Here is a 22,946-nt window from a genome sequence, read left to right as displayed (position 1 = left end):
GTAACCTGAATCACACTTTTTTCTTCACTTATAGAGCAAGTTCAGCCACTAACTACAGCCTTAACATCAGTGCTGGTTTCAGCCGCCCCTTACCCACGGTTTGCTTGGTAGAACCAAGTCTTCTCAGATAAGAACTTAAATGGAGGTCCAGTGAACACATCTGGCTCGTGTGCACTTTAATGAACCCATTGCATCTTTAGGAGGAGTAAGGAGTAACCCCAGTGCTATGGTTTATTTCAGCCCCTGTCATTGTGGAATGATGTGAAAATGTAGCTAATATAAGTGCCTGTTTAATGCAGCTAGGTAGTCGCAGACCAGATTATTATTCTCCAACCTTTACCTTTTTCTTTAACATCACATTCAGGGTCACATGGCAACTTCTAGCATCATTCACCTAACAATTTTTAGCATCTTATCTATCAGTGGCTTTTAATATCCCTTGCACAGGGACACAGTCACTTTAATTAACGCTTTTGTACACGTACACGGTCATTTATTATTTCTTATGCAGTCACAGTAACTTCTGCTAATAAATTTATAGTCATGTTTAACCCCCTTGCACAGGTATTTCTAAATCCTTTTCAAGGCACTTTATCTGCATTGCTTCTCTCCACCCAGAAGTATAAATGGGTACCTGGTTGGGTTAAATGCCAAAATGCGCTGATGTAGCTGCTGCAACGTTATGAAATACTCCCCCACAGGGAGCTTGGTTTGGGTTTCATAGGCGTTTAGTCCAATGACCGGGGGTAATAATTTGAAGCGCGTAGAGGCCTTGTTGGCGTTAAGCGCTATATAAGTCTAACATAATATATATAGGCACATCATGACTATATATGGGCATACAACAGTTGTTTTCAGTACTTGCTAATGTGCTGCATCCCCTTCACAATCAAAATATCCCACAAGCCATCTAATTACATTCAGTGTCCCCTTCCAAGGTCGCACAGATAACAGTCAACAGTTTTAACTGCCCCCTATACGACCATTTATGGATGTGTACCCATCGGCACATGCACAATTTGGAGAGGATGCCAAGCAAACCTACTTCATTTCATCATAAAAATTTAATCATGACATGCTAATAAATTTTCAACTTCAAATATATGTATTACTCTTGGGTATAAATCATATTTTAATAGAGAGTAAAACCATTTCATATCCAAACTTATTTTAATAGTATACCATCTGGTTGTAACTGGATTTTTACAACGTCATAGACGAAATCACCCCCTGGGCTCTGAGCTGTGTTCTTCCTTTGTTTCTTGCTACCACCTTATGAGTAAACTTATTCCATAATTGTATTTGCAAAGGCAATTACTCGATGAACTGTGATTGTGGACTGAAATTTCCCTTTTGAACTTTTGCAACTTTCCCCTTTTCTCTCTTTTGCGTAAAATAATGTGAGCCGCATCTTATTTAATTATTACGAATGTAATTGCTCTAATTTGATAGACTAGCATTTTGCTCAGTAAGAAAATTAAAATACAGTAATGTCTATGCTTGGTTAAAGCTAGGCTGCAGAGGAAAACTATTTTTTGATATGTTTACAACTGATTTTTTTAAGACACAAAAAGCATATTTTACGAAAAACTTGGGAACAGTTAATGAGGTACAGATTTTTTAATATTTAAAAACCTGGGGGAAAGGTGGTTATTCCCCTTCCCCCCCCCCCAGTTTTTAGATACTCAAAAATCTATATCTCACTATGTTTCCAAGTTTTTTTGTTGAACACTTTTTTGCATCTTAGAATTTTTTTCCTACAGAGCCTGGCTTTAAAAAAATCTATATTTTAATTGCATACAATTTTGTATTGTAGTTAAAATTATTAAGAGATGATATTCTGCTCACAATATTAAATAATACCATCTATTACTATATATATTTTTTAAGTAAAAATTATATAAACCAGCAAAAACTGGATTGTTTTTACCTGTGAATGATTTAAATGGTTGCTCCTTCAAAATGGACAATTGAACACTTTGATGGAATTTTTAATGATTTTCTGATTTTACCACAGGAAATATATACCGTATGCATTTGAATACAAGCCCTGTGGCATTCAATGTTGAAGGGAGCATCTATTAAAGGGAAGCGTTTATTTTTTTTTGTGTAAAATGGATATGTATATACTCAAATAAACGCCTTTAATTTCACTGTAAATGTGGAACTACAACACATAATTAGCGATAAAATGTGTTATCGCTTGATCATGAAGACTTATCGATTCCAGTCAGGTTAGAAAAAATGTTATTCTATTAGAGTAGAATATTAATTTCTTTTTTTTTTTTTGGGAAGGGGGGGGGGACATTTATTCGAGGAAAAGTGAGGAAGGTGTTTATTCAAAATGAGGCTCTGGATGGCACTTACTCAAGGGGAGCATTTATTCAAGGCAGGGTGTTTATTCAAATAAATAAGGTATCTACAGTGAAAGAAACAACAAATGGCAGACATTACGTAATACATAACAGAAGTTAGAAATTCTGAGCAATGATATTTTATTTTACATTTAACTATTCAGATTAAAAAATAATAATATAATTATGAAGATTAAACTATAAACAGTTGAGGTGATATCCAAGTTGACAGCCTGTAATAACAAAAATGGTTCAGTCTCAGCAATGTCGTCAAGGTTAAGCAAATGTATTAAGATTTATATTTAATTTTTGACATAAAACTACATCTTTTAATTATTTGACTTTTACTATGTTTCATCAGACGACTTTTTACCACCAGAACGATTAGACTTCCTACTGTGATCTGACTTTTTGCTGTCATCTGACTTTTTGCTGTCATTAGACTTTTTGCTGTCATCTGACTTTTTGCTGTCATCTGACTTGTGGCTTTCATCTGAAAGATAAAAGTTTGATATTTGATAAGCAATGCTGTGACCGGCTTTGGCAAAAACCTCCGTTTGTAGGGAAAATTCAAAATTTAGTTTTGGTGTTTTTAGATTCTGTAAGTAGTCTTTAAAACAGTGTTTTTTTTAATGGAAATTGGTTGAGTATTAGCAAAGTTATGAATATATATTTCATTGAATATCAGCCATGTAGATTATGAGAAAACAGCTTCCAAAGATTCCAAAAATCAATAGTTTATTATAAAGATTTGTAATCTTAAAAACAATTTTAATATACTTTTCAGTTAGATTTAGTGATTGATATTTTACAGAAATGTTCTTCAATATATCTTCTTTTTTAAAATGCAAAAACATGAAAATGTTCAAAATTAGAAAATGCGACAAACGAAGGCATTTTGCTAGAGCAGGTCACATACTGCTATAAAAGAAAACCTTCTTCTTTGGGAGTTTTTGTACCGTTTAACTTTGTTTTTTTGTTGTTTTTTTTTCCTACTTCCTCTATCTTTTTTCTTTGTTAACTGTAAAGCGCACAGAAGTGTCTAGCTATATGAAGTTGAAAGGGTCTGTGGTTGAAATTATTATTACTTTAATTATATAATAATGTTTAACAATGCAATTTAAATTATTTTGCTCACCTGATGAAGAGTCTTCATGTTTGTCTTCCTTCCTTTCATCATCCTCCTTTTCATCATCTTTATTTTTTTCACCCTTTTCTTTGTCATCTTTTTCCTCTTTCTCCTCATCACTTTTATTCTCATCATCATTCTTTTTTTCCTCATTTTCTTCCTCCTCCTCCTCCTCATCATCTCCTTTCAATCCTTTAACTATCTTTTCATTGAGATCTTCCAGTGCTTTGGAGATTGCCTGTTGTGCTGGGAAATCACCCTGGACCTTCGCCATTTCAAGTGACCGCTCAAAGGACTCAATGGCTTCGTGCAAATCACCAAGTTTTACTACAGAGATAAAAACATAAGCAGAAAGCTGAAAATAATTTGTAGGCTTTTACTGCATCACCTTCACTAAGGCAAAGCTTTTTTTTTAATACCTTGTTTAGCAAACTTTTAATTTGAAAGATCAAGAGGATGGCAAAAAAAAAATAAACTTTTTTTTTTTAATTAGTAAAATAGTTTTACCAAAAGCATGTAACAAAAAAAAATTAAGGAATAATAAATGTAAGTTAGATAAAAAAAAATGTAATAGATGCCTAAGGGCCCTTGCTAATAGAGTTCCTATTGATAAAATCCTAAATATGGTCTATTCCTAAAAGAATGTGATGTTGGAATGTAAACAGTTCAGTATTTAGCTATATAAATTGTTTTATTTTATTTGTGAGGATGAAATATACATTTATTATTGAGAGACTTCATTGAGGTTTGGGTAACAATTTTTTTTTTTCAGAATATTTTAATTTTTCCACAGCAGTTGCTGGACAAACAGGCCAAAATAATATTTAAGTTTTATTCGAAATCATCAACAATGGCTGGTAGGTTTGTGAAACAAATACAAAAAAAAGTCATCAAATTATTTTTCATTTTACAATGAGTGGATATGTTTTTACCTTGACCCACGTATGTATTTCCAACAACTGGGAATTGTCCCTTAATCTGGAGTATCTCTATCTGAACATAGGGATTGTTTTACCATCATATGATATCATTTGTGCAAAATTGGGTATATGTTTTCCATTAGGAATTTCAATTGTGTTTTAAAATCAATCAATCAATCAGCATATATGTAACACTATTTCCAATGGGATGCATGTTGTAGCTATCAGTGACAAAAACTCAGAAGATTAATAAAACTGTTGTTGAGCCGTAGAAGCAACTAATAAAAATTCTGGAGAAAAAAAAATTGTTAATAAGTTGTACAACTAATTTTTCTAAGACACAAAAAGCTTGTGAACGGTTAACGAGATACAGATTTTTTAATACTTAAAATACTTGGGGGGGGGGAGTACAAAAAAGAGTGGTTTTTATGTTCATCAAATATTCTTTTTGTTTCTTACAAAAATCAGTTGTACAACATATTAAAAAATTGTTTTTCTTAGAGCCTGGCTCATTTCCATTATGGTTTGTAATCTTCTTTAACAGAGTGGAGTTCTATTGGTCTTACGAAAAAACCTTAGTGTCCTAACAAGATTTTAACCCAGGGTTATGGGATTGGCAGGCAACCATCTTAACCATCAAGCTACACAGCTCCACTCCAACGGACCGTCCAAGTGTATCAATCAAACTTAACAATTGACCAATCAGAACTGGGCCAGGAATACTTGCTTGTCCCACAAACTACGCTGTACGAACTTAGTAACCATATCCAAGCGGCGGGGCTTACTGGAACCACCCAATTTTAATGCTTACCTTCAGATTGCGCAATAAGGACACTAGCATTTAGCTGCCAGACATCATCTCCTGCTTCTTGTGCTGCCTTCAAGCTCTTCTCGCCAAAGTCATGCGCTTCCAAGAATTCTCCTAATTCCAAGTGGCAGCGACCGATCTCATGGTACAGCCATGTTGCCTCTAACGCAGACTTCACCACCGGTAACTTCTCCTTCCAGTACTTGACTGCTTCCTTGAACTGACCGATACGAGCATGCACTCTGCCTAGGTTATCCAATGCTCTTGATCGTCCATCCTCGCTACCACTGTGTTAAAAAAAAACAAAAAACAATAATTAGTATTAGTGAAGGTAATAATAATAATAATAATATGCAAATAACATACAGTGCATCATACACCTATGCGTTTCACATTATTAACCAGGTAATTGTTGATTATTATTATTATCGCATCAAACACCTATGGAACACATACTCAGCTCCCTGGGGGAGCATTCCATAATATTGCAGCTCGTAATCAGCATGCTGGCGTTCAAGCCTACCAGGTACACACTTATACTTCGGGATGAAAAGAGACAACTGTAAGTGAAGTGCCTCGCTCAAGGACACAGGCAGAATGTAATTGCTCCCACAAGGTCAGAGAAACTGAGCATGCTCTTTGATACCCAGAAAAAAAAAACTATCATAGTACTAGTACTTTGTGTTTGTTTTATAAAGTACTGTAATCTTTGCTCAATAGGCTGGGGGAATAAAGAGAATAATAAAGGCGGACCTAGTGTCCGGAAGAAAGAGATAACTAAAAACTATTTGAATTTGTGCACCTAAAATCGTGGGTCATCAAAGTATGGCTGCCATTTGCCCCATGTATGCATTCAAATTGTTTTGTTTCTTTTTTAAATATTACTTTACTTATTGGAATAATCTTCCTTGACAAAACTTGGAAATGGCTTAGTCTTAGATGCATAGATGTTGTTGCTTTATCACTGTCAGTCGAAAAATGCACAACCTAGGTCTTTGAGAATAGGTAAGGCAATATTTTTGATTGGCCAAAAAAACTTACATAAATTACATACTTTTATCTAATTGGTTTGTAATGCTCACCTTGATTTGCATAAATCATAATCAATGTTATGATGTTTTAATGCAGATTCCATGTTGCCAAGATCCAATTGTGCATTACCAATGCAGCTATGTAAATTAGCGAGGTAATCGTCTTTATCTGGTACATCAGATTCCTTCCAGCCTTCAACTGTCCTCAGGACACGTTTGGACTGACTCAGGGCATCTTTGGGTTTGTTCTTGGCCAAGGCTGGAAAAATTACAGAGGAAATTTTTTATAAGTTAGTTTGTATATTGAGCAGAATTTACACTTAATTGAATAGAAGAAGCCTATATTCCTAATTATGACTGTATGTGCTTCACATATTCATTGTATCAAGCCTAAGGAGCACATACCAGCTCCCTGTAAAGAATTTCATAATAGGGAGCTATCAATTTGCACAATGATGCAATTCTATAAAGCATTCACTCATGCGTGACTGTCCTACGTTCTCTGCACAAAATAGATTTGGCCAAAATGCATCCTAGAATCCACTCGACATGGAATCTGAACATTCTCATATGCGCAGATGACTTCATATTGACGTCATTACGTTCTAGGTCCTACTGCGTCATGCAATCGAAAGCTTCCTAATATTGGCGCTATTATTATTTTAAGTGTTTTTTTTAATTTAACAATTTATTATTTAGTAAGCTACAGCTTACAGTTGTCAATTTCTTCCAGGTTTTTGAGGATGAATTTTGCCGGATCTGTTGGTAACTTGTTCTTATTCCGCCTTCCTTCAGCCTTGTCCCTCTTGCGGGCGTACATGGGTTTCTGTTGACGCCAAAATTCCGTCCTTGTGTCCAGATACTGCAAGCCTTGCACCACCAAATCGTAAATCTGATTACCACTTTCTGTGCTAGGTCGGGTCAAATCTAACATGAAAGAAAATCAAGCAAAACCTTGTAGTATATACACTACTGTAAAAGACTGAGCGATACTAAGAACCTCTATTTTAAGGCCTGATGTTAGAATCAATGGTGATAATTGGACTAGGCTGTCACAACTCTATACAACTTGGCATAAGCTTTTGAGGTCTAATACCATCTCAAATCCAGGGGTTGTGGCAAACTTAAAGGGTTGAAACAGCACTTCACAGCCCACCAAAGGTATCTGATCTAATTTGATGTATTTGACGTCCACACCTAAATTTCAGTAGTTCCAAGTCTCCAGCAATTCACAAGAGTTTCCTGCACTCACGCACACAGGACAAGAATCTCCTGGAAAATAACCCAACTCTCGCAAATTCATTAAATCTGCATGTTTTTACTACTGTATTTTAAACCCTTTATTATTTATCTCACAGAAGTCAGTGTTAATTGGTGTCACTATAAGTAGCGAAACAAAATTATATGTGCTAAGAAAGCCTGTTTAAACAGACCTACTGGAAAAAATGACTTTTTCCAACGTGGGACCCATGCAATTTTCAACTTACAAATAAAATTTTCACTCTGGGACATTTTAACACTTAACATGGAGATCTCTGTCTTTTGTTACACAACGCTTGACTGCCAAAGATGGAAATCTCCGTCTTTTGAGTATTATTATACAATCCGATATATAAGGAAGTTGTGGACCTGTGGTAGAAATTTCTGCAATTAATTCGTTTTGGGCCATATATTTTTTCAATTTTGAAACCCCACCACCCCCTAACATGCTTAGCGCGTGACGTGTTTGTTTACGCCAAAGAGCCTGAGTAAGCCTATCTCCTGGATACGAAACACAACAAAGAAAATGGATCGCACTCTGTTTTCAGAAGGTCATTTCAGAAATCTTCGCGGATTTGGACTCCGAAAAGGATTTTTTAGTATGCAACGATGTATGTACATGTCTTACTGTGTTTTTATTTTCTTGTACATTTATCAATAAATGAGATAAAACAAGAGTTTTGATTGATATTTGTTGAGGCTGTCCTTCAACAACAACGTGTGCACAACAGTCAGGCTTGGTGGCCGATGCGTTATGTTAGCTAGGCCTAGCCTTCTTCGGTAATTTAGCCCATTCTTAGCCCAGGCCTTGCATATGTCTAAAGTAATGCAATATTTTATGTAATATACTGAGTACAGATTTACAGAAATATATATAAAAGTACAGACTGCATTTAGTGAATGAAGTCGGCAGGCCTAGACCTAAATAGTAGCGTGTGAATGACGCGTCTATGTAGGCCTAGGCCTAGCAATGAAAATATGCAATATTCACACTTTTTAGTTGTTTGGGGAGGGGGAAGTAGCCAACCCTACCCCAGGGGCTCAGTGGTGGGTATGTGTACAAGGTTGTGTGCAATTACACCAGTGTTTTTATATTTCATTTTTATCAATATGTGGATATCTAATAACAAAGCAATGAAAATATGCAATATTCATACTTTTTTAAAGTTTTTTGGAGGAGGGTGAGGGTGGGGGTAGCCAACCCTACCCCAGGGCTCAGTGGTGGGTATGTGTACAAAGTCGTGTGCAATTACACCAGTGTTTTTATATTTCATTTTTATCAATATGTGGATATCTAACAAAGCAATGAAAATAGGAAATATTCACACTTTTAGTTGTTTTGAGAGTGGGGGAAGGGGGCTAGCCAACCCTACCCCAGGGGCTCAGTGGACCTTATCCATGCGTGGGATGTATAATTTTATTATGTTAGATTCATATATGTATAAATAACTAATACACTAAAGGGAATAAAAAGTTTGATTATTGTGTTTAGTTGTTGGTTTTTAGTGTTTAGGAGTTGTGAAACTAAAAATGCTGTTTTCTCAGCTTTATTGCCTGAAAAAAGAGTGAAATTGCAATAAGTTATGTGTTTACTATTCAAAATTGTGTTGCAATAATTTATTGTATGAATAAAACGTATGATATCATTTGAAAGCTCATGAATTACTCTTTATTTTGGTGTAAAAAACATTCCATATTTGTATATACATGTGTTCTCAATGTGAACTGGAAACTTGGTCATATAGGCTAAAATGTCTGGCAGAGAGCATTGCTATCACTAAAATGGCCTGGCAGTCAAAATGTTAATAATAATAACTATTTTCAAAATAATAGTTTCAAAAAGGATTACTAGGTAATAATGCCCTTATCATAAAGAAATGTTCATGAACTGTGTAGTTAGTATTTTGTATTGTATAATAACAACTTCTTCCAAATTGGGACCCATGCAATTTTCAACTTACAAATAAATTTTCACTTTGGAACATTTTAATACAATAACAACTATTATCAAAATAATAGTTTAAAAAATAATTACTAAGTAATAATGCTCTTATCATAAAGAAATGTTAATGAACTGTGTAGTTTTTTTGTATTGTATAATAACAACTAACCTCCATCTTTGAGTAATTTATCCAGGTAAAGTCTGTCCTTGTAGAGATCACCCAACAGCTGTCTTGTAATTTCCTTCTCCTTTTCAGTTGGTTCCGCTCGGGCAGGTCGACGATTCTGTTTGTTGTCCATCTGTTTGGTACCTGGTTTGGTGTAGCCCATTCGATGTTGTTTCTTTGTTTTCATCTAAAAGCCGTACAAAATAATATAAAAAATTAAAAGACACACCACTGCCCAAATATATTTAAAAAAAACCTCAAAATTTAAATAAAAAATAAAAGAACCACATCACAATAAGATTTTATAAGTCAAATAAAAAAAAAAAACACATTGCAATGTTTTACTACAAAAATAAAATGTGCTATATATATCTTGGTTTTTATGTGTTTTTATTGGAAGTTAATAACATTTTTTGCTGTATAATGAAAATGAATGCTGTATTGGAAATAATAAACAGGGCCACTGTAACATCAATCTGTATCATGGAGTGTATTAACCAGCATTAAATCACCTAAACTACTGTATAATCAAAGCATGTTTTTAATTTATTTTGTTTCTTTGAAATTCATGTACAGTGTATGTACTGTACTATCTTGGAAAGAAGCCCATGCTATCTTGAAAAGAAGCCCTTCGAGATGTGCTTCTTTTTCGATACTGCTTTTGCAAACTAAAGCGGGGGGGGGGGGCTTCAATTCGAGATGGGCTTCTTCTCAAGTTTAAGCCCATTGGGCTTCTATTCGAGGTTTTACAGTATATGAGTTGACAGTCAATCTTTAACTTTCCAATAAGCCATGAACAATTTTATTTTCAGCAGCTCAATAAAGATGATAATCACGTAAGTGTAATTTCATCTTTCATGACTTCTTACTCACACACTCGGGGAATACACATTCAATATCATACCCTGGGTAAAAAACAGAGTTAATTTTAACTCTACTTCAACAAAGTATCCCATTCTCTTAATTCCAGAAACTGAATTTCAATTTAGAAAACATTAAAATCTGTTTTGAATTGGCTGATTTTACTCCCTAATGAACGCAACTTGAGGAGAGACGTTTTTGTAATCTTCAAAATACAAACACTACAAGAATATTAATATATCTGACACATTTCTCCTTTAGATCAGTATAAAGTTTTTATATTTTTTTTATTCATTTATTATTTATAGAGTAATATTGTTTCACATGCCGTATATATTCTCGTGTATAAGACGAGGCTTAAAATAGCAAATTACGATTAAAAAACATGGAGACATCTTATAAGCGCAACATACACATTTTTTTAATCTCAAAATCATGTTCGTCTTATGGGCAGATCATCTGTAATACGTGAATTTACTACTGAAATGAAGCTAAATGTTAGTATGATCACAATGTACGCTTTCCGAGCCAGAAATGAATGCCATACAAGATGGTTGTTGTTTAATTTGTCAGTTTTTAAGTTTTAATTAATGCTTTTTAAATGGTGATACAATGAAATACATGAACTTAAACAAGCTTAAACCTTGGACTTATATGGTGATTTAAAGGCTGAATGCGGAGAGGGGGGGGGGAGGGGTTTCATATGTTTCATATATCTTCTGAAACTTGGGGGTCGTCTTATAAGCAAGAATATATGGTATTCCATGTGCCTGCTTGCTTACTTTTCATACAATAAATGATTGAGTTTGTGTCCTTGGCATATGCAAATTCTTTTTGTTTTGATTTATATGTTTCACTGTGTAATATTTATGTGCTGAAATTGAAGTAAAATAAAAATCCTCTTAAATTTTATAATATATTTAGCTTTACCTCATCTTGTTTACTGAAGAATGATAAATCACCCTTGTTTTCCAATTTCACCTTTGAGGGACCTGAGGGTTAGAGACATATAATTTTATATACTATAATTTTTCTGTAATTTTGTATTGTTTAAAGGAATACCACAGATACATCAACGGACCTATTATCTCTTACGGTATATTCTGCTAACAAATCCAAAGTAAGGCCATTGAAGAATTTAGACATGACTTGGAACATTGGTTTGTTCATTCATTCATTCATTCATCTTGGGTACAAATTTAACCATTTAAAATGAGAAGATTGGAACAGTTTAAAGTGCAACTATACAGTCCAAAATAAACAATTAGCAGTTCAGTATTGTACTGCATCTACAAGATATACACTAGATAAAAAGATGTAAAAATGTTCATTTTGATTCAAACTAAACTGGAAATTGTTTTTATACTTAAACGTCATCTTTTTCATAACAGAATTATGCACATGTTGAACTTACTACCAACTGAGTTGTCTATAGCTTCTTGTGCCTTCTGAATCCCAAGTCGAAACTCTTGTAGCTCTGGACGTAACTTATTACCACGATGGTAGAAAACAAGGGCCATTTCAAAGTCGCCGGTCTGGTAGAGCGCCTCTGCTTTCTGATACAAACCCTAGTGAAATTAATTAATTGTACACTCTTGATTAATTGATTGATAATTGATTAATCAGTCTATTATATTTAAATAACTGGTTTATAAAAAACCACCTTTAAAATAAAGTATTTAAAAAAAATATATTTCATTTCTATCTAAGCAAATGACTTAAATGCTTGTGCGATACAATTGATATGCTATAATAAACCCTTATTCCCAAATCAGACAATAATAATAATAATAATATGAATTTATATAGCGCATTTTCAGAATACTGTTCAATACGCTTTACATAAAAATTGATAAAATACAATAAAAACAGGCAGCATTATACAATCAGATTACAAATTATTATATAGAGAAACTACAAAAATATACTTATAATTAATTACATTGCTAAAATAATTAAAATTGGAAAATTCAGTTAAAAATTAAATATTGTTAATTACCTAACAAGCTATAATATATAATTAAGAATTATTACAATACAGATCAATTAAAAGTTTAAATCCAATATCTACAATATTGAATGATAATCAATTAAAAGGAAAGATAATGAAAACAATTACAATATTAAAATCATTAAAATTAATTACAAATTGTGGTAACCAATAAATTACAATTTACAATTACATAAAATTTAATATTTAATCCAATATCAATTATTATTCGAATACCAATAAAAATATCTCAAAATGTACCAAAATTCAATTCAAAAATAAATATAAAATTACAATTATCTACAAGTTTCACAGGTCAGTTTATTACTGCAAATGTCACCGATATAATTATGTCTGCAATAAATCATTAATGGTTAAGTAGAATTCACTTCAGTAATAAGATGATGAAAAGCTTTGCGGAATAAATAAGTTTTAAGTTTGTTCTTAAACATGACAATGGAAGTTGTGCTCCTTAGTTCTGCCGGAAGATTGTTCCATAGTGTGGAAGAACACAAGACATGCAATAACTGTTACAACCTTCCCAAAACATTCCATTGAGATACGTTTTTTGCCACATGAATGAATTAAAACCTTGTTAAAAGATGAGCTCCTCCCTGTTATGCCCAATTCCATGTAAAAAATCTCAAGAGTGTTAACTTTATAGTCCTTTGAAATGTTTGTTTTTCATACATGTATGGATATTACACGGTAGGCATGCTAATCTTACATACATGGATGTGCATTCGTACGGACTCAATGTAGCAGGGAATTTGTACTAAATTATCATTACCACTAGCATGTGATACATGTTATACATTCAACAGAAATTAGGGTGACTGAGAAGAGGGGGCTTGTGGCCATCTAGGGAAAGGGGTAAATTTCATGAAGTGCTGAATGGCAATGTGAGATAGGGAGTAAATACATGAAAATATTTTAAATAATGTAATGAAAAGAATGGTATTAAAAGAATGCTATATCTTACCTTATGGTAATCTTTATCTTCATTAAGAGAGGCTTCGGCATCTCTGAGGGCTGCTGCTGCATTGCCTAACTGGAGGTGACACTTGGATCTTGCCACTAAACAGTTCTTGTCTGTCGGTTCAAGCTCCAGAGCCTAGTAATTGTAAGATATTAGAAACACAATGGGGGTATGTTTAAATAATAAAATAAATTAACATTATTAATTTTTGTTTATTGAAATTTAGTAACATTTTATTGTACCCAGTCAACCACTATCATGCAAGGCTGGAAACCACCTAGAACAATATTTTTAAAAAGCCAACTGTACTGTACATAAAATATTTAAACTATCAGGGATAAAAATGATCTAAATTTGAAAAATTGATTACCAAATTGTAGCCCCCTACAGCTCTTTTATATTCTTTCTTTCGCATGTGGTCTTCTGCTTCACCTATGTATGACTGTAAGAGTTTTAACAACTCTGCTTTCTCTACTTCTGGATCAACGTAATCTTCCATGTCTATCTTTTAACACTTTTAGTCCTCTCCAAACATAAGCAAAGTAAAAAGTAAATTCCTGCTTTTATATATATATTCCAGGTTTAAGCTTTAATAGTTCTTCAACAGGTTTTAACTGCAACAACTTAATATGACCACTGACCCTGCAAATGTGAGTGCTGGGTCTTGCTTGGTGTCTCCATGGATACTACACAAAGATTTGTGATTAACCTGTTGCAAAGATCAATAGAGCGTTCTACCATTTGTTCTATTACCAGAGGCTCTAACGATCAATAAATAGACACCTATTGATTGCACCCTATTCATCCCCTCACTGCCAACAAATTTTCTTTGTAAACTATAATTTAAACTATAGTTAACATAGAAAATATCAATAGAACATATATGTTCATAACACACAAACATAAGCTACTACAGGTACTATTACATCAACTTGTTTTTAATTTTTTTGTCATTAGTAGAGTCATGTCAAAACAAATGAGGTGATTAAAATGTAAATTCTTTAAGGGCATAATAGGACTCTTCCAAATCTTAGTAGGTATCATTCAAAAAATTGAAATTACTGGTTGTATTGTTTGTTAGCATTGCTCACAACTGAAATATCAAATGTACACATCTGGAAATTATTGGATTAAACTACTGTAAATGTTTGTTCAAAACTCTAAAGTTTCAATGAAGAAAGCTTAGAAGAAAAAACAATTCTTCATAAGGTGGAGCATTCCAATGAAAGAGAGTAAGACCTTGTTGTATGGTAATTTATAAAAAGTAACCCAAGCTTGGCCAATCAATAAGCTCCCTGTGAGAATAAAAATCAAAACAATTCACTGACACAGACTAAAAAAGTGAAACTGGAAAGTAAGAATGTTTGTGTGAAATCAGTTTTAAAAATATCAAAAATTAATTGATAACTACAGCCTTATGTTAAAATTTAGTAAATAAATGGTTAATGAATTACTGTGGGCTGGGCCTAAGCATCTCCTAACCTGGTCTAGGGCCTAACCTATATTTATTTATTACTTTGTAAATATGAGTATGATGTTACTGCAAAATGCTACATAAAATAACAATATGTTAATAAGAAATATAAATAATGTCACACACAAACAGTTACGGCCCATCTAATAAATAAAATAGCAATAATTCCTTGGTGAAACAAATTTCACATCAAATACAGTAATATAATAAAGTACAAAGCTACCCTAGCCTACTAGGCCTAGTTCTAGAATAAGGCCTAGGCAGTAGACAAATATATTGCCCGAGCAGGACACAGCCAGCGGTAAGCCTAACCATCAAACAAAATAACTAACCTCGCTGTAACTTTCTAGTGCCTTTTTGTACTCTCCTTGCTTAAAAAGAACATCACCTTCCGCCACAAATATGGCGAAAGATCCCTTTTGAATATTTTCTGATCCCTCTTCTTCATAAGGCATTTTCGGGAATATTTATTTTTCACTACAATCTGCAAGCTTCCCCGTCGGAATTCAATGACCTTTTTGTATTAATTATCATAGCAACCATGGTTGCTATGACGAAAGTCAATTTCAAATACGACGATATTCTGATATCGATCAAATTATATGAGATGTGATATACAAATATGAATACGATAGTTACACACCATTGTACAAATAAATTTCATTTTTTCCGAAATATAAATATATATACATTTTATTAATGTTTTTGTCAAAAAGTACAATATTAACGGCTGGATTTAGAGGTAAATCACAGGTAAACAAATATTAGCCAAGTCAGGTGGCGCACTTAATTTTTTAGAGGCGCTCTATACTACCGTCCGTTTATCAAACATTTACACCTTACAACTCAAATCTAGACGTATATAGGCTATAATAAATGCAGAGTTTTACCTAATGAAAATGGAATGAAATAGGCTTGCAGTATCATGGGACAAGTGACTATAACATTATTAAGAATTAGTAGGTAGATACAAAATACCGAAATCAAAGGAAAATGATAAAGAAGAATCATACAGTAATTAGGTACAATTAAGAGTAATATCTTATAACCTTTATTACTTTCCTGACAGAGGACAAATACGCGCGTGGAAGCGTTGCAAATTATGCATGGTTTTAACATGACTGATGATACAACAGTCCGAAACCCTGCAATTCATGCTCATCTCAATTATAATCAAATATAAATTATAAAACATGGCACAAATTTTCACAAGAAGCTGATGTACTTTCTTTTCTGTAATTAGAGTTTAAGTGCCGGTCTATATGATTATCCTGTATTGTCATATTTTTCTTGTTAGTACTCATCGCATTCTCCTCCTTGATATCTGATTTACATTCTTGGTAATGCATATATCTGTCTCTTATACACATCTTAATCATAGTGGGCCCGATAACATGGCCTACTATAAAGTGGAATTTTTTTTGTAACACCTTCATTGCTGAGTTTGTATACACATTACAGTGTCATCTTTTATAACGGCTAACCGTTAATGACCTGTTTAGTTATTATTCTGTGGCGCGATAAGAATTGTAACGTTAATGTTTATGATAACAAATAGCCGATGCCATACTGGAGTGTCAGAATTTAGTTTCATCCACTAGTTCCATGACCTTGACCACAAAGTCGAGATAGGTCAGACAGTGATCGCTAACTTGGTCGCTAGTCGGCATTAGCTCTAGCAGAATACTATGTGACATTATTATGCGGACGATAGGAAAGGTGGACAGAATGAAAATAACGGATTATAGATTGTGATGGAGGTATCGTCAAGGTTTCCGATTTATATGGACGCATAAAGACCAGTTTGTATCCTGAATCCGCAGTATTTTCAGGCGTCTAATCACGTAAGATAAGTTTTGTATTAAGTTCATGCTCAAAATCGTAGGGTTGACTTTTTTCCCTGACTGGTCTTCCGCATGCGTTGGCTAGCTCATCGCATTCATAGGCCAGACGTAGCCTGTTGTCTCAGAGATCACTGTTATGTAGACTTAGCAGGCAAGGTTACTTAGGACCTAGGTTACTGTGGTCTGGTATTTTATGATGCTGTATTTCCCTCTTTTGTTTATACTTTATTACGTATAACATGTTCTTAAATTTATATTGATGGTACTCTCATTAATTGCCTTGCACATAACATTAGGAATAGGTCCTTATTAATATGAGACGCTGTATGGTGGTTACGGTGTTCTGTTTTGGCCTATTTTTGGGATAACGACAAACCGTGAGTTGGAATCTAAGATATGTATAAATACTCCAGAATTGAATTATTATAAAATCATTAGGTATTTATATGGATAGACGGACCCTTTTATCTTCCATTATCTACCTATGTTATTGTATTAATATTTTATTTTTTCATTGTTTGTAAGGTTAAATTTCAAAAAAACCCGAATGTATGAAGCAAGGTTTATTAGTGAATAGGCCCCCAGAAGTCTACTATGGCTAAGCCCATGTGTAGTAATGCCACTAGGTAGTAAAAAGGAAAATGTACATGATTAATTATTATAATTAATCATGTACATTTTCCTTTTTACTGTACATGATTAATTATTATAATTGGGTAAGTATGGTATACTATATATATAACGGAAGACACTCTGTCATAGAATATCTTTGTCATTTTTCATCATATAGTCTTAGTGGACAGTAACTTGTTGTTTTCTTCTAATTCCTTGGTTTATTTTTTTGACATGATATTTCTCTGCTTTTGCTTAATTTTACAACAGTATAGATTATGATTATAAAGCTAAAAGGTACAGAAAGCTGTATAGCTTCACATTGTGAGAGCGTTAGGTCCTACAGTATGTGCAGTTTGACACATTTGCGTAAATTGGCATAAACATGTTGGATAATTCTGCTCGAGGTAATTTTCAACAAGGACGATAAAATATGATGATTTGGTGTATTTAATTAGTGATACAGACAGTTATTTCAGTCATTTTCAGTTTCAAATGTAGAGGATTAATATGATGTAAATTTTAAGTTTGTAATGGAAAAGATATACTTAAGCCTAACTAATTGAAAATATGCAGGATTCTATTCTGCAGTTTAAAAAACAGTTCAGAAATTTCAGACTAACTGGTAGGCTCATTCCCTTGCAAAAGTGCTTCAAGCCCAACAACAAAAGTAAACAAAAGTAAGTAAGTAAAAATCTATCAATAGACCGTTTTAATGCATATTTAGCAAAAAAGGAATAATGTATTAATCCATGTCTTTTTACTCTCAGTCAATGGTACCACCAATGGAGAGTATAGTGCCTAGGTTTCCGCCCACTCATTTGTTGTGGGTTCTTAATTTATATCCTAATGTAGTCTAGTGTATAGATTAAATTATTTTGAACAGTTTCATAAAAAAAAAATCATATTTTGCTGCTTAATATATTGGAAAACTAATTTGGAATAAATTTCAAATCTTTTATAGATAATATCATGCAACAACAACCAACAAAATTAACAATGACTGTAGCAAAACTATAACAATAATAATAACAATAACAATATGCATATGGCACTGTGTTTTAGTATGTCTTGACATATCCTTTCAAATATCAATCACAACACATACATGTACAAATCCACGAACATGGCAGAAATGAACTGGTCAGTAATCTTGAATAAACAATTCCCTCCTCTTTTCACACTCAGATGATTGTGTCTATGGCTAAACATCATAAATATTACACTGTACTTTCAAAGCTAACAGTGAAAGGAATTTAAACAAAGGGAAGAGGATTAAGTGAAGGTGATTGACATTAAGTTCATAGAGTTTAACAGCTCTGACTTCTAATATTTAGAAAATCGGTTTTACAAAATAATTCAGGCATCTGTATATTCACTTAATATGTTTTTAGCTTTGTACATTTGCTATGTTTGCCTTGTCTGTTTCCAATACCACCGGTTGTGCTCAAATTTTTGAAGAATAATTTGTATAATAATACAGAGGATGATACTTGTGGGTGAATAATGATAACACAAGGTAGGTACGGTAGAACCTATTCATACATTCTTTTGGACCACATCCTGCTGAAGTATTCATGCAGTACCATATGTTTGTTGTTTAATAATTTACAAAGGATTTGTACGCTTACATTTTCAAGGTAACTGGGAAGGAATGAGCATTATATGTTAAAGACTATAGACCAAGAGATGATCGTAAATAGGATTTTTACAGCTTACAGTACTGTATGCTATTATTATTACCTTATAAAAACACATCCTGGAGCTCAAGGTTTTATCAAAAATTGATTATTTAGCACAGTATAGCACTCAGTTAGTGCCATGTAAAATAAAATTTGTTTTTGGTTCTTGACAAAACTATCGTTTCATTTTTTATTCGGTAATGCTTGGCTAGTAATTTGACCCTTCAGAATCACAGGTCAGGCATTTTCTGTCTTGTTATCAACTTGATCTAGCATTCTGATTGCTTTAGTCTACCAACAGGGGGTGAAAAGTACATTCATTTATCAGCCTATTTACTTTTCATGAGAACTATAATATATAGTTATGTTGTACTTGGCGTAAGGACTTTTTGTACTACCCTGCTTTGTAAAACTACTGAACATATAGAGTACCATCACCATAGTGGTGATAATATCACTACCACTTCACATTAAAAAATCAATATCAATTGCTTTATTCAAAAAATCACTCAAAACGCACTTATTCCAACAATAACATGAAGCGCCACTGATAATTACTTCGGTTTTTTAAATGGCGCTATATAAGTTCTTACCTTATTATTATTATTATTATTAATATTTAATAATGATATATGTAAGTTGATTTTCATGTTTTTTTTTTTTCCAAATTGGTTGACCTCGTTCAAAAGCAAAACCTTTTATGACTTATTCGTATTTAAACATTGACCCTTCTACCCAGCAAACACAATATGTTATAACATTTGCGAAATGTTGTGTTTAGGTTGTAAAAAAATGTAATCACAACATTGTAGCATTGTTAAATGTTATATTGTCAGAAATTGGGTTATGAAAACATGTTTATGGTTCTACAAAAAAAATGTTTTAAAAGCTTAACTGCAACGTTAAGAATTGTTAGGTTGGCACATTTGTTATTTATTATGTAAAATATAGTAATTTTATATGTTAAAGTTGGTATTGCCAAGCTGTACTATAGCACCCTCTATGCATTGATAGTACTATATATGCGAATAACTCAACAATGGTATATACAGTATGAGGGTGGGGATTGTTTAGTTCACTTCCCAAACATTTGTGAGCGTTTATAAGACAAAAGTAGAACAAATTTGAGCCACTAATATTAACACAGTGACAGATTTTATGACATTGCGTGGAGGCAAAATCCATGGATAGAGACCAAAGTAGTAAGTTTAAAAACAAACTTTAAGGCATGGCCACAGTCTACTGTAGTTAAGGTTAAAATAAAAAGATTTTTGTAGTTAAGTACTGTAGTACTGTACTGGTTTTGTTTCTATGTTTTTTTTTTTTTTACCTGCTTTGAACTCTTAAGAACAGCCTTTTAAAATCAGCTTTGATAGTCATCCTCTTGATTATTTGGTAAATAAATAAATATTTAAAAGTATGTACAGTACTGCTTTCAATCTTATCACATATTTTTAACTGTATTGCTATTTGTTATTTCTGTATATAACAAAATTGCTGATAAAAATATCCATGCTGGGTTCTTCAGCTTTACAATTTTACATTAAAAATACCAGGAGGTCCTTCAATATTGTAGTGTTTTTGACATAGATGAATCATACTCATTATCATAGCATTTGTCTGTCCTGTTCCACATGGAGCCTTCACACCATTCTCCTCTCCGGATCCATTGAATTAATCCCTTTTTGTTAACAGAGCTTTCTAATATATTGTTGTGACCTTTTAGCCATATTTCATTTTGAACATAGGTGGTTGACCATTTCAGAGTGCAGCGAACTTGACTACCGTAAATGACCACTTTGGACGCTTCAGTGCTGCACTTATTCAATGCGTTTTGGAGAGCGGTGGTTATTAAACAAATATTGGAGTGTTAATGTGTTGTTCATAAACCTACTGTATCTGACTTAAATGTGTGAAAAATCGGTTGTTTAATAGTGTCCCAATAATATGTAAAATCAAGGCATGGTGGGCAATATCTATGCACTTTTGATTACCGGTAAGTGCTGTGACATTTATTCAAAATAGAATATTTTAAATAATGCAACAAAGCTTACTTGAGGGCAGCACGTAGAAAAATAAAATATGATATGTAGCTTACAGTTATTAAATAGTGTTTGCGGTCTCGAGGTATAGAGCTCACCCTTTATAGCGTCAGGTTACAGGTTCAGGTGTATTAATATTATTCTTATTTATAATAATAGTAATAATTAATATTTTTATTTTGATGTCAATAACATCACTCATGATATTTTCCTGATGCAAACTCAAATCGAAATAGCATTTGCAGTACCCGCTACTACTTGGGGATTGGATTCAACACTAGTTACTAAGCGCATGCTTGTAGTCTAGTGGTTATGGTGCCAGGCTAGTTATTTGGAGTTGGTGGGTTCGTTTCCCACCCGAATTACTTGCAAATTTTTTTCACAAGTATTTGGGAACGTACTGAGTATTCGGTATGAAAATATGTCAGGTAGGGCAAAAAAGCACTCCCTAAAATAATATTATCATTATTATTTCTTTTTAATGTTATATTTTAAACTCTGTACTCGTGTAATTGTAACTTTCAATTTGGCCATTGGCCACAAATTTGCAACAAAGTCCTTTTTTTCATAAAAAGTGGTTATATAATTATATCTACTGAAAATGTATAAACTTGCTTAATTATTCCTGCACCAACGGAAAAACAATTTTTTACAATATTATGCCCACACATTTTTGGTACAGATACTTGTATTCTTTTTTGAGAAATAAAAGTATATTGCAAGTCATTTTGATGTGAATGGTGCATTAATGTCTTGTACTTTTTATGTTTTGAGTTTTTTTACTAAATTGTTATTGCATGATTGGCATAATTATTGCAGTGTTGAAGGTACTGTATACTGTACTAGGGGAAAAAATTGTTACAATGTTATGTCCACACATTTTTGGTACAGAGACTTGTATTCTTTTTTGCCTATAGGGCTATGTATTTTTTTATTAAAGAAAAATAAAAGTACAGTATATTGCAAGTCATTTTGATGTGAATGGTACATTCATGTCTTGTACTTCTATGTTTTGAGTATTTTTACTAAATTGTTAATTGCATGATTGGCATAATTATTGTAGTATTGAAGGTACTGTATAGTAGGGATTTTTGAATAATGTTATGTGCATTGCATGCTAATTAAAATTCTCGTTAACTGTTGTTATTATTGTACAGTACAATTCAAGGGTCCCATTTAGGGTTTTTCTTATCATAGGGGTCAATAATTGAGACAAGTTGGTCAGATTAAGTACACTGCCAACAGAATAAAGTTGCCATCACGATCTTTTTTTTAGACTAGTCATCTGAGATTTAACATTCAACATAATATGCGACTAATAATAAGGCCCTATGAAAATATGATTAGTTTATCAACCTATCTACAGTAGGCTGAAAAGGTGATGAGGGAAGCTTTTTTTTTTTCTTGCTAAAGCCATACTCTATATCACCCTGGGGTTGTTTGCTTGTACATTGATATTCAAAGTAAAACATGATTGAGATAATACAAACAATATCTACTATTTAATATAAAAAAATGAAAAAATAATTTTTTTCCAAAAAAAGAAAAAAAATTTTTTTTTCAGTACCATAGAAGACATGCGCACGAGGATGATAAAACTAATAATTTTTTTTATTGCGCCTGATAAGCAAATTCAGAATTGTTCTTGTTTAAACTTTAAACAATTTATTCAAATACTTGTCCTTACATGAACTTAGGTTTCTTGGAAGATACGATATGGGAATTTGTAATTTGGCCTAAAGTGTCAGGATTATTTTTAATACCAAAAACAACTCTATTCTCAAACCCATAAATCAGATTTGCAAGATGAATCCAGTGGTGGCTGTAGTATACTGTTCTCTGTATATATATA

General features: G+C 33.0%; 1 protein-coding gene across 2 annotated transcripts; it reads right to left on the bottom strand.

Moving 5' to 3' along the window:
* Positions 1-2,379: 2,379 nt before the first annotated feature.
* On the bottom strand, positions 2,380-15,433 carry LOC117125506 (tetratricopeptide repeat protein 25-like). Of its 2 annotated transcripts, none has more exons than XM_033272013.1 (10): positions 15,247-15,433; positions 13,444-13,575; positions 11,886-12,039; positions 11,402-11,463; positions 9,614-9,797; positions 6,957-7,169; positions 6,294-6,501; positions 5,215-5,498; positions 3,493-3,810; positions 2,380-2,847 (listed from the first exon to the last, which is right to left on the bottom strand). In XM_033272013.1, the coding sequence occupies exons 1-10, from the start codon at positions 15,367-15,369 to the stop codon at positions 2,702-2,704; spliced, it is 1,824 nt and encodes a 607-aa protein (XP_033127904.1). In that variant the 5' UTR covers positions 15,370-15,433; the 3' UTR covers positions 2,380-2,701. The 2 variants fall into 2 exon arrangements, with proteins under 2 accessions (XP_033127904.1, XP_033127903.1); XM_033272012.1 differs by lacking the exon at positions 15,247-15,433 and adding an exon at positions 13,811-14,362.
* Positions 15,434-22,946: the final 7,513 nt, after the last annotated feature.

The sequence above is a fragment of the Anneissia japonica genome, unplaced genomic scaffold (assembly GCF_011630105.1).
Source record: "Anneissia japonica isolate Jap-2015-1 unplaced genomic scaffold, ASM1163010v1 scaffold7731_len1735946_cov199, whole genome shotgun sequence".
NCBI classification, from domain to species: Eukaryota; Metazoa; Echinodermata; class Crinoidea; order Comatulida; family Comatulidae; genus Anneissia; species Anneissia japonica.
The sequence above is the reverse complement of the archived record's forward strand: the minus strand, read 5'-3'. Positions and strand labels throughout refer to the sequence as shown.